The 16907-nt window shown below is 31.6% G+C and overlaps 2 protein-coding genes across 3 annotated transcripts; one reads left to right on the top strand and one right to left on the bottom strand.

Moving 5' to 3' along the window:
- Positions 1–370: 370 nt before the first annotated feature.
- On the bottom strand, positions 371–1275 carry LOC130828557 (uncharacterized). Its single transcript, XM_057694525.1, has 2 exons — positions 902–1275; positions 371–494 (listed from the first exon to the last, which is right to left on the bottom strand). The coding sequence occupies exons 1-2, from the start codon at positions 1273–1275 to the stop codon at positions 371–373; spliced, it is 498 nt and encodes a 165-aa protein (XP_057550508.1).
- Positions 1276–3487: 2212 nt separating this feature from the next.
- LOC130797304 (calcium-dependent protein kinase SK5-like) lies at positions 3488–7910 on the top strand. 2 transcript variants are annotated; one of them, XM_057659864.1, is made up of 7 exons: positions 3488–4387; positions 5450–5593; positions 5675–5827; positions 5944–6059; positions 6206–6373; positions 6457–6681; positions 7602–7910. In XM_057659864.1, the coding sequence occupies exons 1-7, from the start codon at positions 3838–3840 to the stop codon at positions 7746–7748; spliced, it is 1503 nt and encodes a 500-aa protein (XP_057515847.1). In that variant the 5' UTR covers positions 3488–3837; the 3' UTR covers positions 7749–7910. The 2 variants fall into 2 exon arrangements, with proteins under 2 accessions (XP_057515847.1, XP_057515846.1); XM_057659863.1 differs by having other exon boundaries at positions 3554–4387; positions 6158–6373.
- Positions 7911–16907: the final 8997 nt, after the last annotated feature.

Genomic DNA, 16907 nt, shown 5'->3' with positions numbered 1-16907 from the left:
GAATTATTTCGTTAAAAACATGAAATTAAACACTTAAGCTTCAAAGAGACGACTCTCAGAATGCTCAAACACTAACTGCCTTTCTTGAATTGCTATTGAATCCTTTTTAATAAGCTGATTTTCTTTTTAATTCCACTCATCAAATTTGTCACATTTTTAGTTTTGATCATGACTTATGCTTTTTTGTTAATTCTCATCTATATATTCAACTTACCTTTTATTTTATTCACATATTTAATTTATATTTTCATCTTATCAACATATTTCTCCTACTTTCTCATAAAATATACTCTTATTATTTATTTATTTATTCATTATTTTTATTCATTTATCTTGATTTTCCCCCTATTTGTTATCATCATCATCATACCTAATGTCCCGCTTGAAAGTAGGGTCTAGGTAAGGAAAGGTGACGGACAATCCATATCCGTATACTCTTCACAGGGAGGACTAGAGCAAAGCAGTCAATTTTACCCCCCAAATATGTTGAAGCCCTGCATAAAAAAGATATAAGTGACAACATTTCACAAAGAAACAACTACTTGAAAAAAAAAAGTAAGAAGCAACAAGAAGACAACAAAAGAAACTATCAGTAATCTAAAATATGGATCTGACGTCTCCAACTATTTATATCCCTAGTTAGGTCCACGGAGAGGCATAGCTCACTTAGGTCACTCTTTCTTTGCTTAACCCACGTTTTCTTAGGTTTTCCTCGACTTCTCTTACCCTCCAGTATGATGATTTCTATCCTTCTAACGGGGCAGCTGACAGTATTTCTTTGCACATGTCCAAACCATCTTAATCTATTTTCACGTATTTTAGCAGATAACAGGGCAACGCCTAACTCTCTCTAAACTCCTAGTTCTTGAATTTTTTCATTATTGTGTTACTGCACATCTACCTCAACATTTTCATCTCTGCCACTTCCATCTTTTGTTCATGGATCTTACCTTTCAGTCTAATCGGAAACTTCTTATCACATAACACTCCAGTAGCCGATCCCCAGTTAAGCCAACCCACTTGTATACGTTGCGTAACATCTTCATCTATCTCTCCATCACTTTGGATAACAAACCGTATATACTTGAACTTAGTCGTACTTGCAACTACATATTCTCCAATTGTCACGTCTGGGCCATCATGTTGCTCATCGCCACTAAAATAACAACTCAAATAATCTGTCTTTGTACGGCTTATACGCAACCCTTGGCTTTCTAAAACCGCCTTCCATTCTTCTAATTTAGTGTTGCCTTCTTCGCTAGTTTCTGCGGCCATCACTATATCGTCAGCGAATAGCGTGTATCATGGCACAGTCTCCCAGATAGACTTTGAGAGCTCATTTATGATTACTGCAAAAAGGAAACAGCTTAGTGTCGATCCCTGATCTAAGCCTACTCTAATAGGGAAAGATTTTGTAATCCCAACTGGTTCTGTATGTTAGTTGATGCTCCATCATACATGTCTCGTATAGCTTCAATATGACTCCGTGAGACTCCTTTAGCTTCCAGACTCTCCAAGATAATACATCGTGGTATGCTATCATAATACACACATTTAACCCTAATTAACTAGGCCAAATTCACACTATTTAACCCTATCTAACGTTTATATTATTTAAAGTATTCAAATTATGTATATTTTAATTAATTAACAAACTACATACATAAGTAAATTATTGTAATTATTCATACATAAGTAAACTACATACATAATTAATTAAACTACATACATACATAAGTAAACTACATACATAATTAAATAATAAACTAACATACATATTAAGTAAACAAAATACACATATATCAAAATAATTAACAAGCTAATTATAACATCAACTTGAAAAAAATGTACAACTTAAAAATTAAACAACTTAAAAGAACTTAAGAACTTGAAGAACTTAAATAATTAACAAACTAATTAACATCAAATATATAAACACATAAAAATATCAAACAAAATCAAAATGAAAATTATAACTTGAATTTTCGTGGGTTTTGGGTTGTGTAACCTATACAGTGAAAAACTAAATCAAAATTAGTACTAAAAACTAAGCCCTAAAACACAATTGAGTTTGAACAACTTAAAATAAGCTTTAAAAAATTATACCTTGAAGAAGAACAAGAACTAAGCCCAAATTTCGTGGGTTTGAGAAATTGAAGAAGATAACAATGGGAAATTTTTCGTGGGTTGAATAAGAACAACGAAGAACGAAGAAGATGATGAAGAATGTATTAAAGAACGAACAAGAAAGAAGCATCAATATATGAGAGTTTCGTGTGGGTTTTACGAGGGCTTTTGATGAATAATGTTGAACAAGAACGAAGCAGCAGTATACGAAGATGATGAAGCAGCAGTATACAATGAACGAGCAAGAAGAAGCAGCAGAATTTTCGTGTGGGTTGAACAAAAAGAAGCAACAAAGTCTGTGGGTTTTAGGAGGGCTTTTGGAGAATAAAACAGTAATGCGTATTCATGAAGACAAGCAGTAGTATAGAGGCACAATTTTTTTAAAAAAAATAAAATATACCTTATATGCTGCGGTTTTTTGAGAACCGTAGCATATAAGGTATTTTTTATTTTTTAAAACAAAAATTACATTATATGCTGCGATTTTCAAGGAACCGCAACATATAACGTAACTTTTTTTCCTCGTTTTTTTATGCCATTTAATGCTGCATTAAAAAAAACCGCAACAAATATCAAGCAACAGATAAGATTTTTTCCACTAGAGGTACTTGAAACTATTTTTTTCAGCAAATCTTGTATGAGACTGTCACCGTGAGACAATCTTAATACTCCCTCTAAAATAATACTCCCTCTAATCTAAAAAATCATGTCTTATTTGGGATGAGTATGAGATTTTGAACCAACCTAAGGGTTTGGGTAAAATTGGAGTCCATGATCTTAGGGTCAAGGTTTTGATTTCACAATTTTGGGACCCATATCCGATCCAGATACGACACATAAGTCGTTTTGCATTTATACTTTTAAAAAATATACAAAACTATTATGTGTATTTATTTGTTTGATTTGAGATGTTGTTAGAGTCAGATCAATCAGTATAATCAAACTTAATTTATTTAATATTTTTATTTTTTTATAATAAATAGAAAATACATAATTTTTAACTTAAAAGTTTAGAACTGAGGTTTTAAAGATAATATGTACTATTGTTCAAAACTCTTAATTAGAAAAACATAGCTCTAAACGTGCTAAGTAAATTGAAATCAGGTTGAGATGTTCTATAACATATCAGGTTAAAATTGTAATTTTAATCCAAATATGTAAAGAAATTAAATTTAAATCAAAGAATTTTAACCCATTTATATATTACACGAATACAAATCTGATCTGATCTAATATGTTTGACCAGCCTACCAATGTGTAATAATGATCTAACGAGTTAAGTAATCATATCAACATACCTCAAGAAAAAGTAATCATATCAACAAGCTAATCCATTATAGGGCACGTGATGACTTGCAAAGTTACATTAATAATTTTAGACCAATCAAACATACAAACACTCCATGTTCATATCACCACCCAAGTAAAATTCAATGAAAAGTCACAACCCAAATATAAAAAATTGCTTTATTAAAGTTTAGAACCATAACCAAGTGTGTTTGTAAACATCAAAAACTTGTATTTAAATCCAAATATTGTATTCTAGTACCCCACTTGAAAATTTATTACCTACCCACACAACTTGCTTCTGATCCTCATCCATTAACAATTCAAATAATGACAAACAAATCTTCAAAGTCCAACCAATTGAATCCAGAAATTTTAAGTCGTTTCTGATCCAAAATCCAATCCATACCCAAAAATCAAAAAATGAGTTTGAACAAAGCAAACTCAGTAAGATTATCAAAACCCAAATCAGTCCTTCCATATGAAACCCAAAAGCTTAACAATCTATACAATTTAGGCAAAATCCTAGGGCAAGGTCAATATGGAACCACATATTTATGCACAGAAAACTCCACCGGACAAAAATACGCCTGCAAATCAATACCCAAAAGGAAGCTTATATGTAAAGAAGATTGTGAAGATGTTTGGAGGGAGATTCAAATAATGCACCATTTAGCAGAACACCCAAATGTAGTGACAATAAAAGGAGCATATGAAGATTCAATTCATGTTCATTTGGTAATGGAATTGTGTGAAGGTGGAGAGCTTTTCGATCGAATCGTAGAGAAAGGACAGTATAGTGAAAGAGAAGCAGCTAAATTGATGAAGACGATTGTGGGTGTTGTTGAAGCTTGTCATTCGTTAGGGGTTATTCATAGAGATCTTAAGCCTGAGAATTTCTTGTTTCAGACTACTCTTCAGGATTCTGTGCTTAAATCTACTGATTTTGGTCTTTCGGTGTTTTTTCAGCCAGGTTTCCTCATTTCCATTTGCATTTGTTTAATTTTTTTTTTTCTGTTTTTTCGTACATATTAAATCGTGATTATCAAGGTTGTCTAAATCAAGGGCTTCAGCTATTGTAGCACAACAAAAATTGATAATGAATCAAAAAAATATCAAATCTTACTCATAAATTAATTTATTAACTTTATTTTCCGTTATTTACTAAGGTCTTTTCGTAGTACAATGATATTTTATCACTCAGTTGGGAAACTTCACCAAACCCAAATGTATTGATCCTTCTTACTAATGTTCGCACCTACGACCATGATCTACTAGAATGGGAGACCGTTTTTCGGTTAGACAATAAAACTGTCTCATATAAAAATTTGCACAATATCAAATTATCAATATCATTGGATTGTTCTTATGTTATTCAATCTAACGCTCGTTTGAAGTTAGTGAGAAAAATTAATAATTTTATATTAAAAAAAGATGTTTCAAAGGGGCGCGTATTCATAGCGTTTTTGATAGTTTTCTATTCATTAGGTATGACTTTTGTTGTCTTTTGCATTAACTTTTGTTTTTGTATTTTGACTTTTAATTTTAATTGTTCAAACAAGTAAAATATTCACGTTAAAAATGGTTTGAAGTTGGTTAAAAAGTTAATTTTTGCTCTACAAAAAAATTAATATTAGTAATTTTTTGTATTTGGCTAATTGATTTTTTCTTTTATGACCAATAAAAAAAAACTTTAAATTTATTAAATATCTTTGTAAACAATTGATGAATTGACTCATTCAATTATCAAAGAGAAAAAAAAAAGGGTGAATGCGTCCAAGCAATCAATTATTTGACAAACACGTTCATACAAACTGTCAATGTTCATACGACTAGGCAAGTAGTAGAGAACTTGCACAGTTTATTGTGTTTTGGGTTCCCACTAAATAGCATAGCCGGATCATATGCCGATTCTACAATAGGAGTAGTTGAGTAGAGCTGTTGATCGCGTCCGGATTGGACAAAATGTTAATGGGGCAGGGCGAGGAGTTTTAAAATTGGCCACATCGAAAACTGATATGAATACGTAACACAGGGGATAGCTTTAGTGATGTGGTTGGGAGTCCATTCTATGTAGCTCCAGAAGTATTGAAGAAACTTTATGGGCCAGAAGCTGATGTTTGGAGTGCAGGTGTTATATTATACATCTTACTTTGTGGTGTTCCTCCTTTTTGGGCTGGTAATTAAGCTTTATCTGCAACTCTTCTTGTGCCTTGCTGCTGCTGGGCTATATTAATTGCTGACATAATTGTATTTTCAGAAACTGATGCAGGGATATTCAAGCAGATATTGCAAGGCAAGATCGACTTTGAGACACGACCATGGCCAAGCATCTCCGATGGTGCAAAGGATTTAATTACCAAAATGCTTGAAAGAGATCCCAAGAAAAGACTCACAGCCTTTCAAGTGCTTAGTAAGATCAGACTTCATTTCTCATTTCTTTTTCTGTTTTCCCTGTAATATTATAATACTACTTATCTCAAGAACATCTGGGTATACGTTTGTTTGTTTGTTTGTTTGTATGTGCAGGTCATCCATGGATTGTGGATGATACAAATGTACCTGACAAGCCTCTTGACTCTGCTGTTTTATCACGCTTGAAGCAATTTTCTGCCATGAACAAGATTAAGAAGATGGCTTGCCGGGTAATAATACTCAACTACTTCCATTATATTGCATTATTTATTTTCTAAACTTTGACATAACATACACACACATCTCATATGTGGGTAATAATAAACAGTTGAACAAGATATTCCAGATGATCAAACCACGCAAAATTGTTATGCAGGTGATAGCAGAGAGACTTTCAGAAGAAGAAATTGGCGGTTTAAAAGAGCTATTCAAAAAAATAGACAAAGATCGTAGTGGAAGTATAACATTTGATGAGTTGAAAAATGGCTTACGAAGGGTTGATTCAAAGATTAAGGAATCTGAAATTCAGGATCTTATGCATGCAGTAAGATCAATTCTCATGAATATTACTCTTGATGTTTGATTACTTCTTCTAACTCAAGGGTGCATTACATTACTTATTGGCAGGCAGATGTGGATGAAAATGGAAGCATAGACTATGGAGAATTTGTTGCTGCAACTCTTCACTTAAACAAGTTAGAGAGAGAAGAGAATTTGGCATCTGCATTTGCATACTTTGACAAAGATGGTAGTGGTTATATTACTATTGATGAGCTCCAACAAGCCTGCAAAGAACTTGGTCTCAATGATCATCACCTTGAACATTTTATCAAAGAGATTGATCAAGATCATGTAAGTTGCGCCGACTTAAATTTAATAATAATCTAATATAGACTTGGTGCATAATATTTTTCGGCAAAAGCTCTGAAGGGACCGCTTGATTATTATGCGACGACTATTAATGGGTTGACCTAAATTCAAAAGGAATTAATTTTGACCTTAAAAATATTAATTTTGTTATTAAAGTGATCAATTTCAACTTAAAGTAAACCTTAAATGTATCAATTAAAATGAAAATTTTCAATTATAAATTTAAAATCGTCAATTATAATCTTAAAGGGGTAAATTTTTACCAAAAAAATTATAAATTATAAATGATTTGTTGTAACTTTAAAAAAATCAATTTTGACCTTAAAGTATAATTTATGACCTTAAATTGATCAATTATTAGTTGCATATTGTAAAAAATTATAATTTGACCGATTGAGCTATTATTCTCATGGTTAGGCGGTCTCTCACAAGACATGCTGATATATTTATGGAAAAATTACCATGAATAACTTATTTCCCTATAATAACACCAACTTTTGATTAACCATGAATAATACCAACTTAGGAGTGTTTCTCTATAATATCTTTAACATGTTAAAAATTAAACTACAGGAGATTATATAACAAAAAAAATTGCAAATTAGATAATAAACTAAAGTTGATATTATTCTAGTAAAAAACCCCCTAAGTTGATGTTATTCATGATTAATCAAAAGTTGATATTATTGTGAAAAAATTAATAAAAAATTGTATTATTCACGGTAATTTTTTAAATTTTTACTGCTCACCCCTATTTAATTTGCCCTTTACTATCATATCGCTCTTGACTCTTTACTCTTGAGTTTCCACTTTATTAATCTATACTTTCTACTCCAAACTTAAAATAAATAATAAAGGATAAACAAAGATTTTAATGCTAATATGAAAAGATTGTTTTTCAGGATGGGCAAATAGATTACGGAGAATTTGTTGCGATGATGAGGATGGGAAATGGAGTTGGCGGAAGGAGAACCATGAGAAGCAATATTAATTGTGATGCTGCTGCTCAATCTCTTCAGGAATCCCACACATCATTTAATGACAATTAGAGTTCAATTGTTTCTTTTTTATCATCAAACATAATTTCCTTATTTTAGGATATTAATTTACCTTAGGAGATGTGGGGGAATTATTTACCTTGAAATCAATTTCTTTTTTAATTTATATTTTTAATTTACTCTTATTTATCTCTATTACAATTGTTTCAGTAACCTTTTTTCATCTCTAATTACCTTTATTACATTAATTTGACTTTTTATCTCCTTAAATATTTACTCTTAATCCAAGCAATTCCTAATAACAACTAACAAGTAATAATATATTTTTAGGTGAAATGTCAAACAAAATTTACTTGGAAAGGAATTTGGTATTTGCACCTGTATTTTCATAACATAATTTTTCATGGGCCTACCATGCAATTGGAAAACTCCATGGCTTGTTTCTTCTAAAAATATCTGAAGTTGACATCAACAATATATTTGCACAATTGTAGACTTGTAGTATAGCATTATCACCTTTTGATACATTGAATAAATAAGCACTCGGAAATTACAAAAAATTGTCTAAATTAACTTAACTTTTTGCACAATATTCTACAATAATCTCTACTTTTAATTAACAATCTTATAAATGATGTGACTTGAGTGTACATTTATGTGTGTGTATTCATGTGGTGAATTATGGGATGGAATCCTAGGAATGTCATGAATGGGTGTATTAAGTTTTGTCTTAATGTTTGTGGTTTATGGTGATGATTAAAATATGGATTAATGAGGTAATGAAGGGTGAGTTAATCATGGGAGTTATGGGACTTAATGAAGAAGTGCTAAGATTTAATTAAAGATGCTCTACTATACAAAGTCGAGCAAAACTGTCAGAAGCTCTCTGATGTGCCACTCAACCAGCTCGCTCAATCGAGCGAGCTCCAAGGTGGGTCGAGCGTTGAATGGGAATTTGTATGCTCTTGAAAGTTCAACTATCCTAGGCTCGGCGAATATTTTCACAAACACAATGTCCAATAATGATACGAAGCTTTGGCACTTGAGACTTGGTCACATGGAGAAAGAGGTATATTTGAACTTTCTAAACAAGGTTTATTTGATGGTAAAAAGTTCGGGAATCTTGGGTTTTGCGAACAATGTGTTTATGGGAAACACAAAAGGGTTAGTTTCAAACCCGCCATACACAATACTAAGGGAATTCTAGACTATATTCATTCCGATTTGTGGAAGGCTTCAAGAAAGCCCTCCCTTAGTGGTTGTAATTATTTGTTGACCTTTATTGATGATTTCTCAAGAAAAGTTTGGTGTTACTTCATTAAACACAAAAATGAAGTATTTGATGTTTTCTTAGAATGGAAGAAAATGATTGAGAAAAAGATCGGTAGGAGCATCAAGACCTTGAGAACCAATAATGGTCTTGAATTTTTTGATAATAAATTTCTTCAATATTATTCTAGTGAAGGTATTGTGAAACATAGAACTTGTGCAGGGCGTCCTCAACAAAATGATTTTGTGGAGAGGATGAACAAAACATTGTTGGAAAGGGCTCGATGTATGCTAAACCAAGCCAAATTGAGGAAGCAATTTTGGGTTGAAGCGGTGGCTACGGCATGTTATTTGATCAATCGCTCACCTCATACCGCCTTAAAATTCAAATCACCACAAGAAGCACTCCGGTAAATTATTCTAGTCTTAGAGTCTTTGGTTGTCCGACTTATATTCATGTAAATGATGGTAAGTTAGAACCTAGGGCTAGAAAATGCATCTTTATGGGATATGAAGTGGGTGTAAAGGGGTATAGGGTGTGGTGTAATGAGTCAAAAAGAATAATTACTTCTAGAGATGTTGTATTTGATGAAAATAGCATGTTAGTCTCTAGTATAGAAAAGCCCATTGATAATGTTGTAAATATTCCTATTGATGCACAAGTGGAGGTTCAACCTCCCAATATTGATGAAGAAAAAATTGATGATGATGATGTTCAACAAAGGTCTCCTTCTTTGTTCACAACTAGGCAAAGAAGGAAGATCGTGGCTCCAAGGAGGTACATTGAAGAGTGTGATTATGTTGCATATGCTCTCAACATTGCTAGTGAAGTCGAAGGGTGAAATGTCAAACAAAATTTACTTGGAAAGGAATTTGGTATTTGCACGTGTATTTTCATAACATAATTTTCCATAGGCCTACCATGCAATTGGAAAACTCCATGGCTTGTTTCTTCTAAAAATATTTAAGGTTGACATCAACAATATATTTGCACAATTGTAGACTTGTAGTATAGCATTATCACCTTCTTGATACATTGAATAAATAAGCACTCAGAAATTACGGAAAATTGTCCAAATTAACTGAACATTTTGCACAATTTTCTACAATAACCTCTACTTTTATTTAACAATCTTATAAATGATGTGACTTGAGTGCACATTTATGTGTGTGCATTCATGTGGTGCATTCATGTGGTGACTTATAGGATGGAATCCTAAGAATGTCATGAATGGGTGTATTAAGTTTTGTCTTAATGTTTGTGGTTTATGGTGATGATTAAAGTATGGATTAAAAAGGTCATGAAGTGTGAGTTAATCATGGGAGTTATAGGACTTAATGAAGAAGTGCTAAGGTTTAATTAAAGATGCTCTACTATTCAAAGTGGAGCAAAACTGTCAGAAGCTCTCTGAAGTGCCGCTCGACCAGCTCGCACGATTGAGCGAGCTCCAAGGTGGGTCAAGCGAGTAGACAGAATGTAACCAGAAACTTTCTATAGCCCGCTCGACCAAGCGAGCCTCTGTTTTGGTCGACCGATGTCTCTGATGCTTCTAGGATGCTGTTTTTGACTCTTCAAGTACTTGGGGCTGTTTCATTATCATTTATTCATAGCTTTAATATACTTAATGTTATTTAGTGCGATCTCTCCAATAAATAGAGAGCTCTCATACACACATCAAATACAAAAAACACAACCCCTAAGCCAAACACATAGCCTTTTGTTTTATCTCTTACTCAATTGTAATACTTCATTTGTAAGAGTGTTTTACTCCATTGAAAAAATATAAACAAGCAACTACACACCACGGAGGACGTAGCCATCATTGGGTGAACCTCCTTAAATTATTTTGTCAATTTTGCAAATTTTATTTTATCAAACATTTGTCAGTTCATTGAAATTATTATCGTTCATCAAAATTCTTAACATCGTATCGATCTTGACAAATATTTTAATTGGTATCAGAGCCAGTGTGACAAAAAGGTCACAGGTTCGAATCTCAACCACCCCTCGTTTAAGTGGAATATTCAGCGCCAGGTATGAAGAGGGTTTGCGTCGCTTCCACACTTCTAGCCCAAATGGCTCTCGTGTGAGGGGGCGTGTTAGAGTATATAATATATCTTGGGGCGTGTGAGGTATGAAGAGGGTTGAGTTGGTTCCTTGACAAACAATGAATAATATCAACTTTAAGGTATATTGTCAAGAATACAATAGCAACCAATAGCGTGTATTTAGCAGGTCACCTAAGAGCACAAAACTCGCATTAGAGGAGAGTTGGCTACATATAAATCCGATAAGGTTCCATCATAAAATCAATTGGTATTAAGAGAGTAGCACATCAAGTGTATATGTTAGTCAATCTTTCTCTAATTTTTCGATGTAAGATCATATATGGGTTATTTTTCAACATCACCTCTCCTTCACCCACCAACCTTCTCTCCGCTCCTTAACCAGCCACTCACCTTCCCCCTCTCGCCACTAACTCCCCCCTCCCCTTCCTAATCGGCCACTTATTAGCTCCTCTCCTTGCTCCACTATCTTCCCCTTCTTTAGAACCTATGACCACAACAACTAGCACCCTTGCCTCCAGCCACCATTGCTTTCCCTCCACCCTGTATAACACATCCGCCTAACACATTGCAAGTCAAGCAAATCACTACAATAACCACTGTTAAACGTAAACAGAATAAAATACTCACACACAAAATTATATTGTTTTCATTGACATAATCTACACTAATAAAAGAAAATGTACTAGCTAAAAAAAGACTTGCAACTTAACTAAAAAAGACTAAAAATAAGCAAACCCACTTACACTACTAATATAGGAGCTAATCCACTAACATAGGAACTAACCCGCTAACTTAGGAACACTACTAACCACTAAAATAAAATAAATTTTTTTTATCATTAAACCAACACACCCCTTAAATTTCAACTACTAACTTGACTTGCTGCAGAACCTGACAAACTTGTATCAACACTGAAACTTGAAAAAAAATCTTCAACTTCACTTGAATACACCATGATACACACTATCCATTTTGTTATGGATCAACACTACATAACAACACCAAACCTTTCAAATGAATTTGTTGTCTCTGCACAAATTATGACACACTTAAACTGAAATTTACTATTGCACACAATACATCACGATTTTCCTAACAAATGGCCACAAAACACATTTCATAAACACTTCAACACTCTTGATCTTGACACACTATAAGATCCACACAACACAATATGTCAACCAAACACACCCAGATCTCCACACCACAATCAAACAAATACACAAAATTTAGAAGAGCTTGCTCTCTTCTCCTTCAACATTTTGAGCAAACTTGTTTTGCTCTTTGCCTTTTTGTTGCTCATCATCTCTTTCTTTATCTTAGCATCTTATTTTAATGTGACCAAACCATTTACAATAATAGCATTGGACTCTTTTCCTTAACTGACTGTGATCTCCATCTTTTTCACCACGACCTCTTCCTAACCTCGATCACGACCACGACTATCATAACCACCTCTACCTTTCCCATATCCACGACCCTCACAACCGCAACCTTGACTTCCTTCATTTGGCCATTCATGTCATTCATCAGAAACTTGAACTTTCACTTGAAATGCTTTTTCTTACACCTTGATATCATCCTTCTTTACTCAATTCTCAAAAGATACGAAAGAGCCCATTAACTCATCAAAAGAGTAAGTAGATAAGTCTTTGAACTCCATAATTGTTGGAACAATATTATTCTAATTTGAAATTCAAACTTCTTAGAACCTTACTCACAATTTTTTCTTGACCAATCTTTTCACCATATGATTTCATTTGATTCAGTATTTCTGTCATTTTAGATAGATAATCTTGCACACTATCCTTCTCTCCCATCATCAATTTGGCAAAATTACGACGAAGTGTTTACAAATGTACATTAATCAGCATCTCATCACCTAAATACTCCTATTAGAGTGTTATCTGTGCCTCATGGGCAGAGTTTGCGGAGGAAATGTGAGGAAAAATTCCATCATCAATGTCATATTGTAGGTAGAACAACGCTTTGGAATCCTTCTTGTGATTCTCCTTCAATTGTGGATTTGGAACAGTAGCTGACGGACTTGGTTCATCATAACCATTTTCAACCAAATCTCTTAACTCTTGAGACTTAAAATGTGGTTTCGTTTTATTCTTTTGGAAATGGGAAGGTTGCGTGAGAGTTAGAGAAAAAGAGAGTTTTCTTTCTAACTTTTCTGAAAAAGCTAACAGTATATTACTTTTTCTAAAAAAGTCTCACTCTCACTAGTCAATACACTAAATGCAATACTCTCAATTGCACTATAGAAAAAAGAAGTATGAATCTTAACATGTTCTCTGATACCACTGTTGCACTTAGGGATGGCAACGGATCTTGAATTTGGCCCAGATTTGTGGACCTGGATCCATTTTGGCGGATCTGGATTCTATTTTTTTAGACCCATCAGATCCGAGTTGAATCCGGATTCATACAAAAATGATGGATCTGGATCTGGGTCTCAAAAAAATATTTGGACCCAGATCCGTAAGACCTTTTTTTTTAAATGGACTATGCTGAACTTGTGTGATTGCTACTTGTCTGCTTGCACTCATTTTTTAAAATTTTTTTGTGTTCGGCTCTTCTAATTTTTCCTATTTTTGCTTATCATTTATTTAAAACTTTAAGTTCACGTATGACCTTTTGCCTAATTCTACATGCTCTTGTGTTTACCTTATTTACATTTGTTTTCCATTTTCCTTATTATTAATATTAATGGAGTATAAAGAATATTATTATACAATATATGAACTTAAAACAAAAATAAGAGGGGATAATTGAGCTTGCTACAAACCCTTACCTTTTTTTATATATATTATTATCATTAATTAAAGTTTAAAACTCCATCACAATAGCAATACGAAGCAAAATTCAATAAACTCGCGAAAATAAGTTTGGACCCGGTTTAGATCCGATCCGTTACCATCTCTAGTTGCATCCAAATATAATAAAATATTCAAACACAAAATACTGTTTTTTATTGCCACAATCTGCACTAATAAAAGAAAACTTACTACCTATATAAAGATTTGCAACTTAACTATAAAAGACTAAAGATAAGCAAACTCACTTACTCTATTAATATAGAAACTAACCCACTAACATAGGAGTTAACCAACTAACTTCGGAACACTACTAACCATTACTCACACTAATAATCAAACTAAATAAACTTCTATATTAAGTTCCTAACAAGCATCCCAAAAATTATAATTTTTGGATATCTCATATGATAGCAACATATTTTTACAAAATGTCAGTGGTAACAAATCTTACAAAAAAAATTCCACACAAAAAATTAACCAAATTTGCCTGGTGTAGAGGCAATCAAGAGAGTCGCATATGTGAATACAGAATAGCATGTAATGTTGTATTTAAAGCTACAGTATTATTAATAGGATAAAAACATTTTATTGGCCGTTAAGTTGTAAAAAGTGTTAAAAATATTTCGTCACAATTGAATCTTTTTTTATAGTGAGCATTCAATAAAAGTGTTAGCAATAAATGACTTTTAAATTTATTAAACAACTGACTTTTAAGCCAAAATATAAAAATTATTTATTAAGTGAAAACGCCAACAACTTTAACCAAGAACTCTAATCAACTATTTTCTCCATTTTCTAATGTTCTTTCTATTTATAATGTTCTATTTTTGAGAGAAAATTTTGATTATGCTTTTTAAGACATATATAGATGATAAAATACATTCATGTGAGATCTCGCTAGATTCATCATAATGTATATTTTTGTATCATATATTTTTTTTATAATTTTTTTATAATGCGTATTTAGAGATATTAAAGCTCAAAAATTGCTTAGAAAACTATCCAAAAAGTAAATAGGATGATAAGAAAAGGGATGAAGTAATTATCAAAGAAATCCTTATTGTTGTTGTTGGATTATTTAAGCGAAAAATATAGGTTAATAACCGTGATATGCTTGCCTAGCAAATCACATGGCGAAATTGTTTGGGTAATTCTAACTTATGGATAATATATAATATAGTTATATGGGATCTTGTTGAATTTATATTAAAATGTAATTTTTTAATATGTAATTTTTACAATTTTTTATTGAGTTAAAATAAATATAATTAGTATTAAAATATAAATTGGATTACGTGCAAAAAAAAATATTATAAATATTATAAAATGGAAAAAATAGCATTATTATTGATCAAACTCTGCATTATAAGTTTATTAATCCAATTTTGTCTAACGATAAAATAAAAATCAAATAATAAATAACTTCCATATTGATGATGAGTGCAAAAAAAACTATAAGTTTATTGAATATAATGATGACAAAAAAAAATTTAATGATTAGCAAGCTACATTTACCAAATTGACCCGTGATTTTGTTGGCAAACATATCACGGTTATCAACCTACACTAACTCTGATTTAAGTATAATGTCTTTTATGTTGAGACTTGAGAGTGACAAGAGAGACAAAGTGATGATGATGCCGTATAGATTAGGTTACTGATTCAACACAATTTCTGACTCCAACCATAAAATGAAAACACTTTGTTATTATTGTAACAAGTTGAACTCCAAAATTATACTCCGTTGGTTTTTTTAATGTTTTTTCTATTTGAAATATTTCAACTTAAGAAAATAGAAATTTAATTAATATTTTTGACATATATTTAGAAGATAAAATATATTTATATGAGATCTCTTTAGATTCGTCTTAATGTATACTTTTTTATTATGTATTTTTTATAATTTTTTATTATACCCCCTCCTATTCACCTTAGGAGTCCCATTTGACTTTTCACGGATTTTAAAGAGAGTCAAAAGTGGGACCCTAAGGGTAGGAAAGTCAAAAACCCATACGAAAAATAGAAATGGGACAATTAAGGTGACTTAACCATAAAAGAAAATGGGACACATAAGCTGAATAGGAGAGAGTATGTATTTAGAAATATTAAAGTTTAAAATTTACATTGAAAACTGTGCAAAAAATAAATGGGAAGAACAAAAAAAACAAAAGGAGTATTAAGGATTAATCCATCCGTGTCATTTAATTTGGCATTATTTAATGTGTTTTGTTTCCTTATTTTGCATTATTGCTATTTTAGAAATAAATACACTATTTTCCTGTAATCTCATTTATACATTATAATTCTCTTCTAATTTCATAACTATAATTCAATATCTCTCTTTATTTATTATTAAATATCTACTTTTTTAAAACAACTAATTTTTTGTTTGATGTTAATTCAAATGAACAAATGTTTATTAACCAAGTTAATATATAACTATTACTAAAATAATGTACTACTAATGTCATCACTTTTTAAAATTGCCTATGTGCTACTTTCTCAATAAAAGTTTTCCCTCTAAAACTCAATGATGATGTGATTATATTAATTCCTAATGTTTATATCTTTGACTCTTTTTCTTTTTTAATTAATTTTTACTTTTTAGGTCACATTATTTAATATATTAGAAAATTATAAATTTTATTTTATTTTCTTTCAGTTATTTATAAAATCTTAATAAATGTTATGATTAAATAAGTATAGGGTATTTTAAGATGGTTAAAACATAAAGTCGTAAACTTTTAATTTTTTTTGTTTATATAAATATGTCAGAAAATTTAATAAAATCGTGCGTCGCACGGGCATTATCTAGTATTATACTATAGTGATAAATTTTTTTCAAAATAAATGTGTATGTATTATTTTAGGAAAATCATATCCCTTTCATTGAAATCAAAATTAATTATCTATTTCATACAATATCAAATTTAACTATCAAAATAACAATAATTATACATAATTTCTAAGGCTTTAATTTCTAAATTAAATATATTATAAGAACTTACCATAATGTAATTGTGGTCATTGTGGATGATTTGCTCAA

Source organism: Amaranthus tricolor, chromosome 12 (assembly GCF_026212465.1).
Source record: "Amaranthus tricolor cultivar Red isolate AtriRed21 chromosome 12, ASM2621246v1, whole genome shotgun sequence".
Taxonomy (NCBI): domain Eukaryota; kingdom Viridiplantae; phylum Streptophyta; class Magnoliopsida; order Caryophyllales; family Amaranthaceae; genus Amaranthus; species Amaranthus tricolor.
The sequence above is the reverse complement of the archived record's forward strand: the minus strand, read 5'-3'. Positions and strand labels throughout refer to the sequence as shown.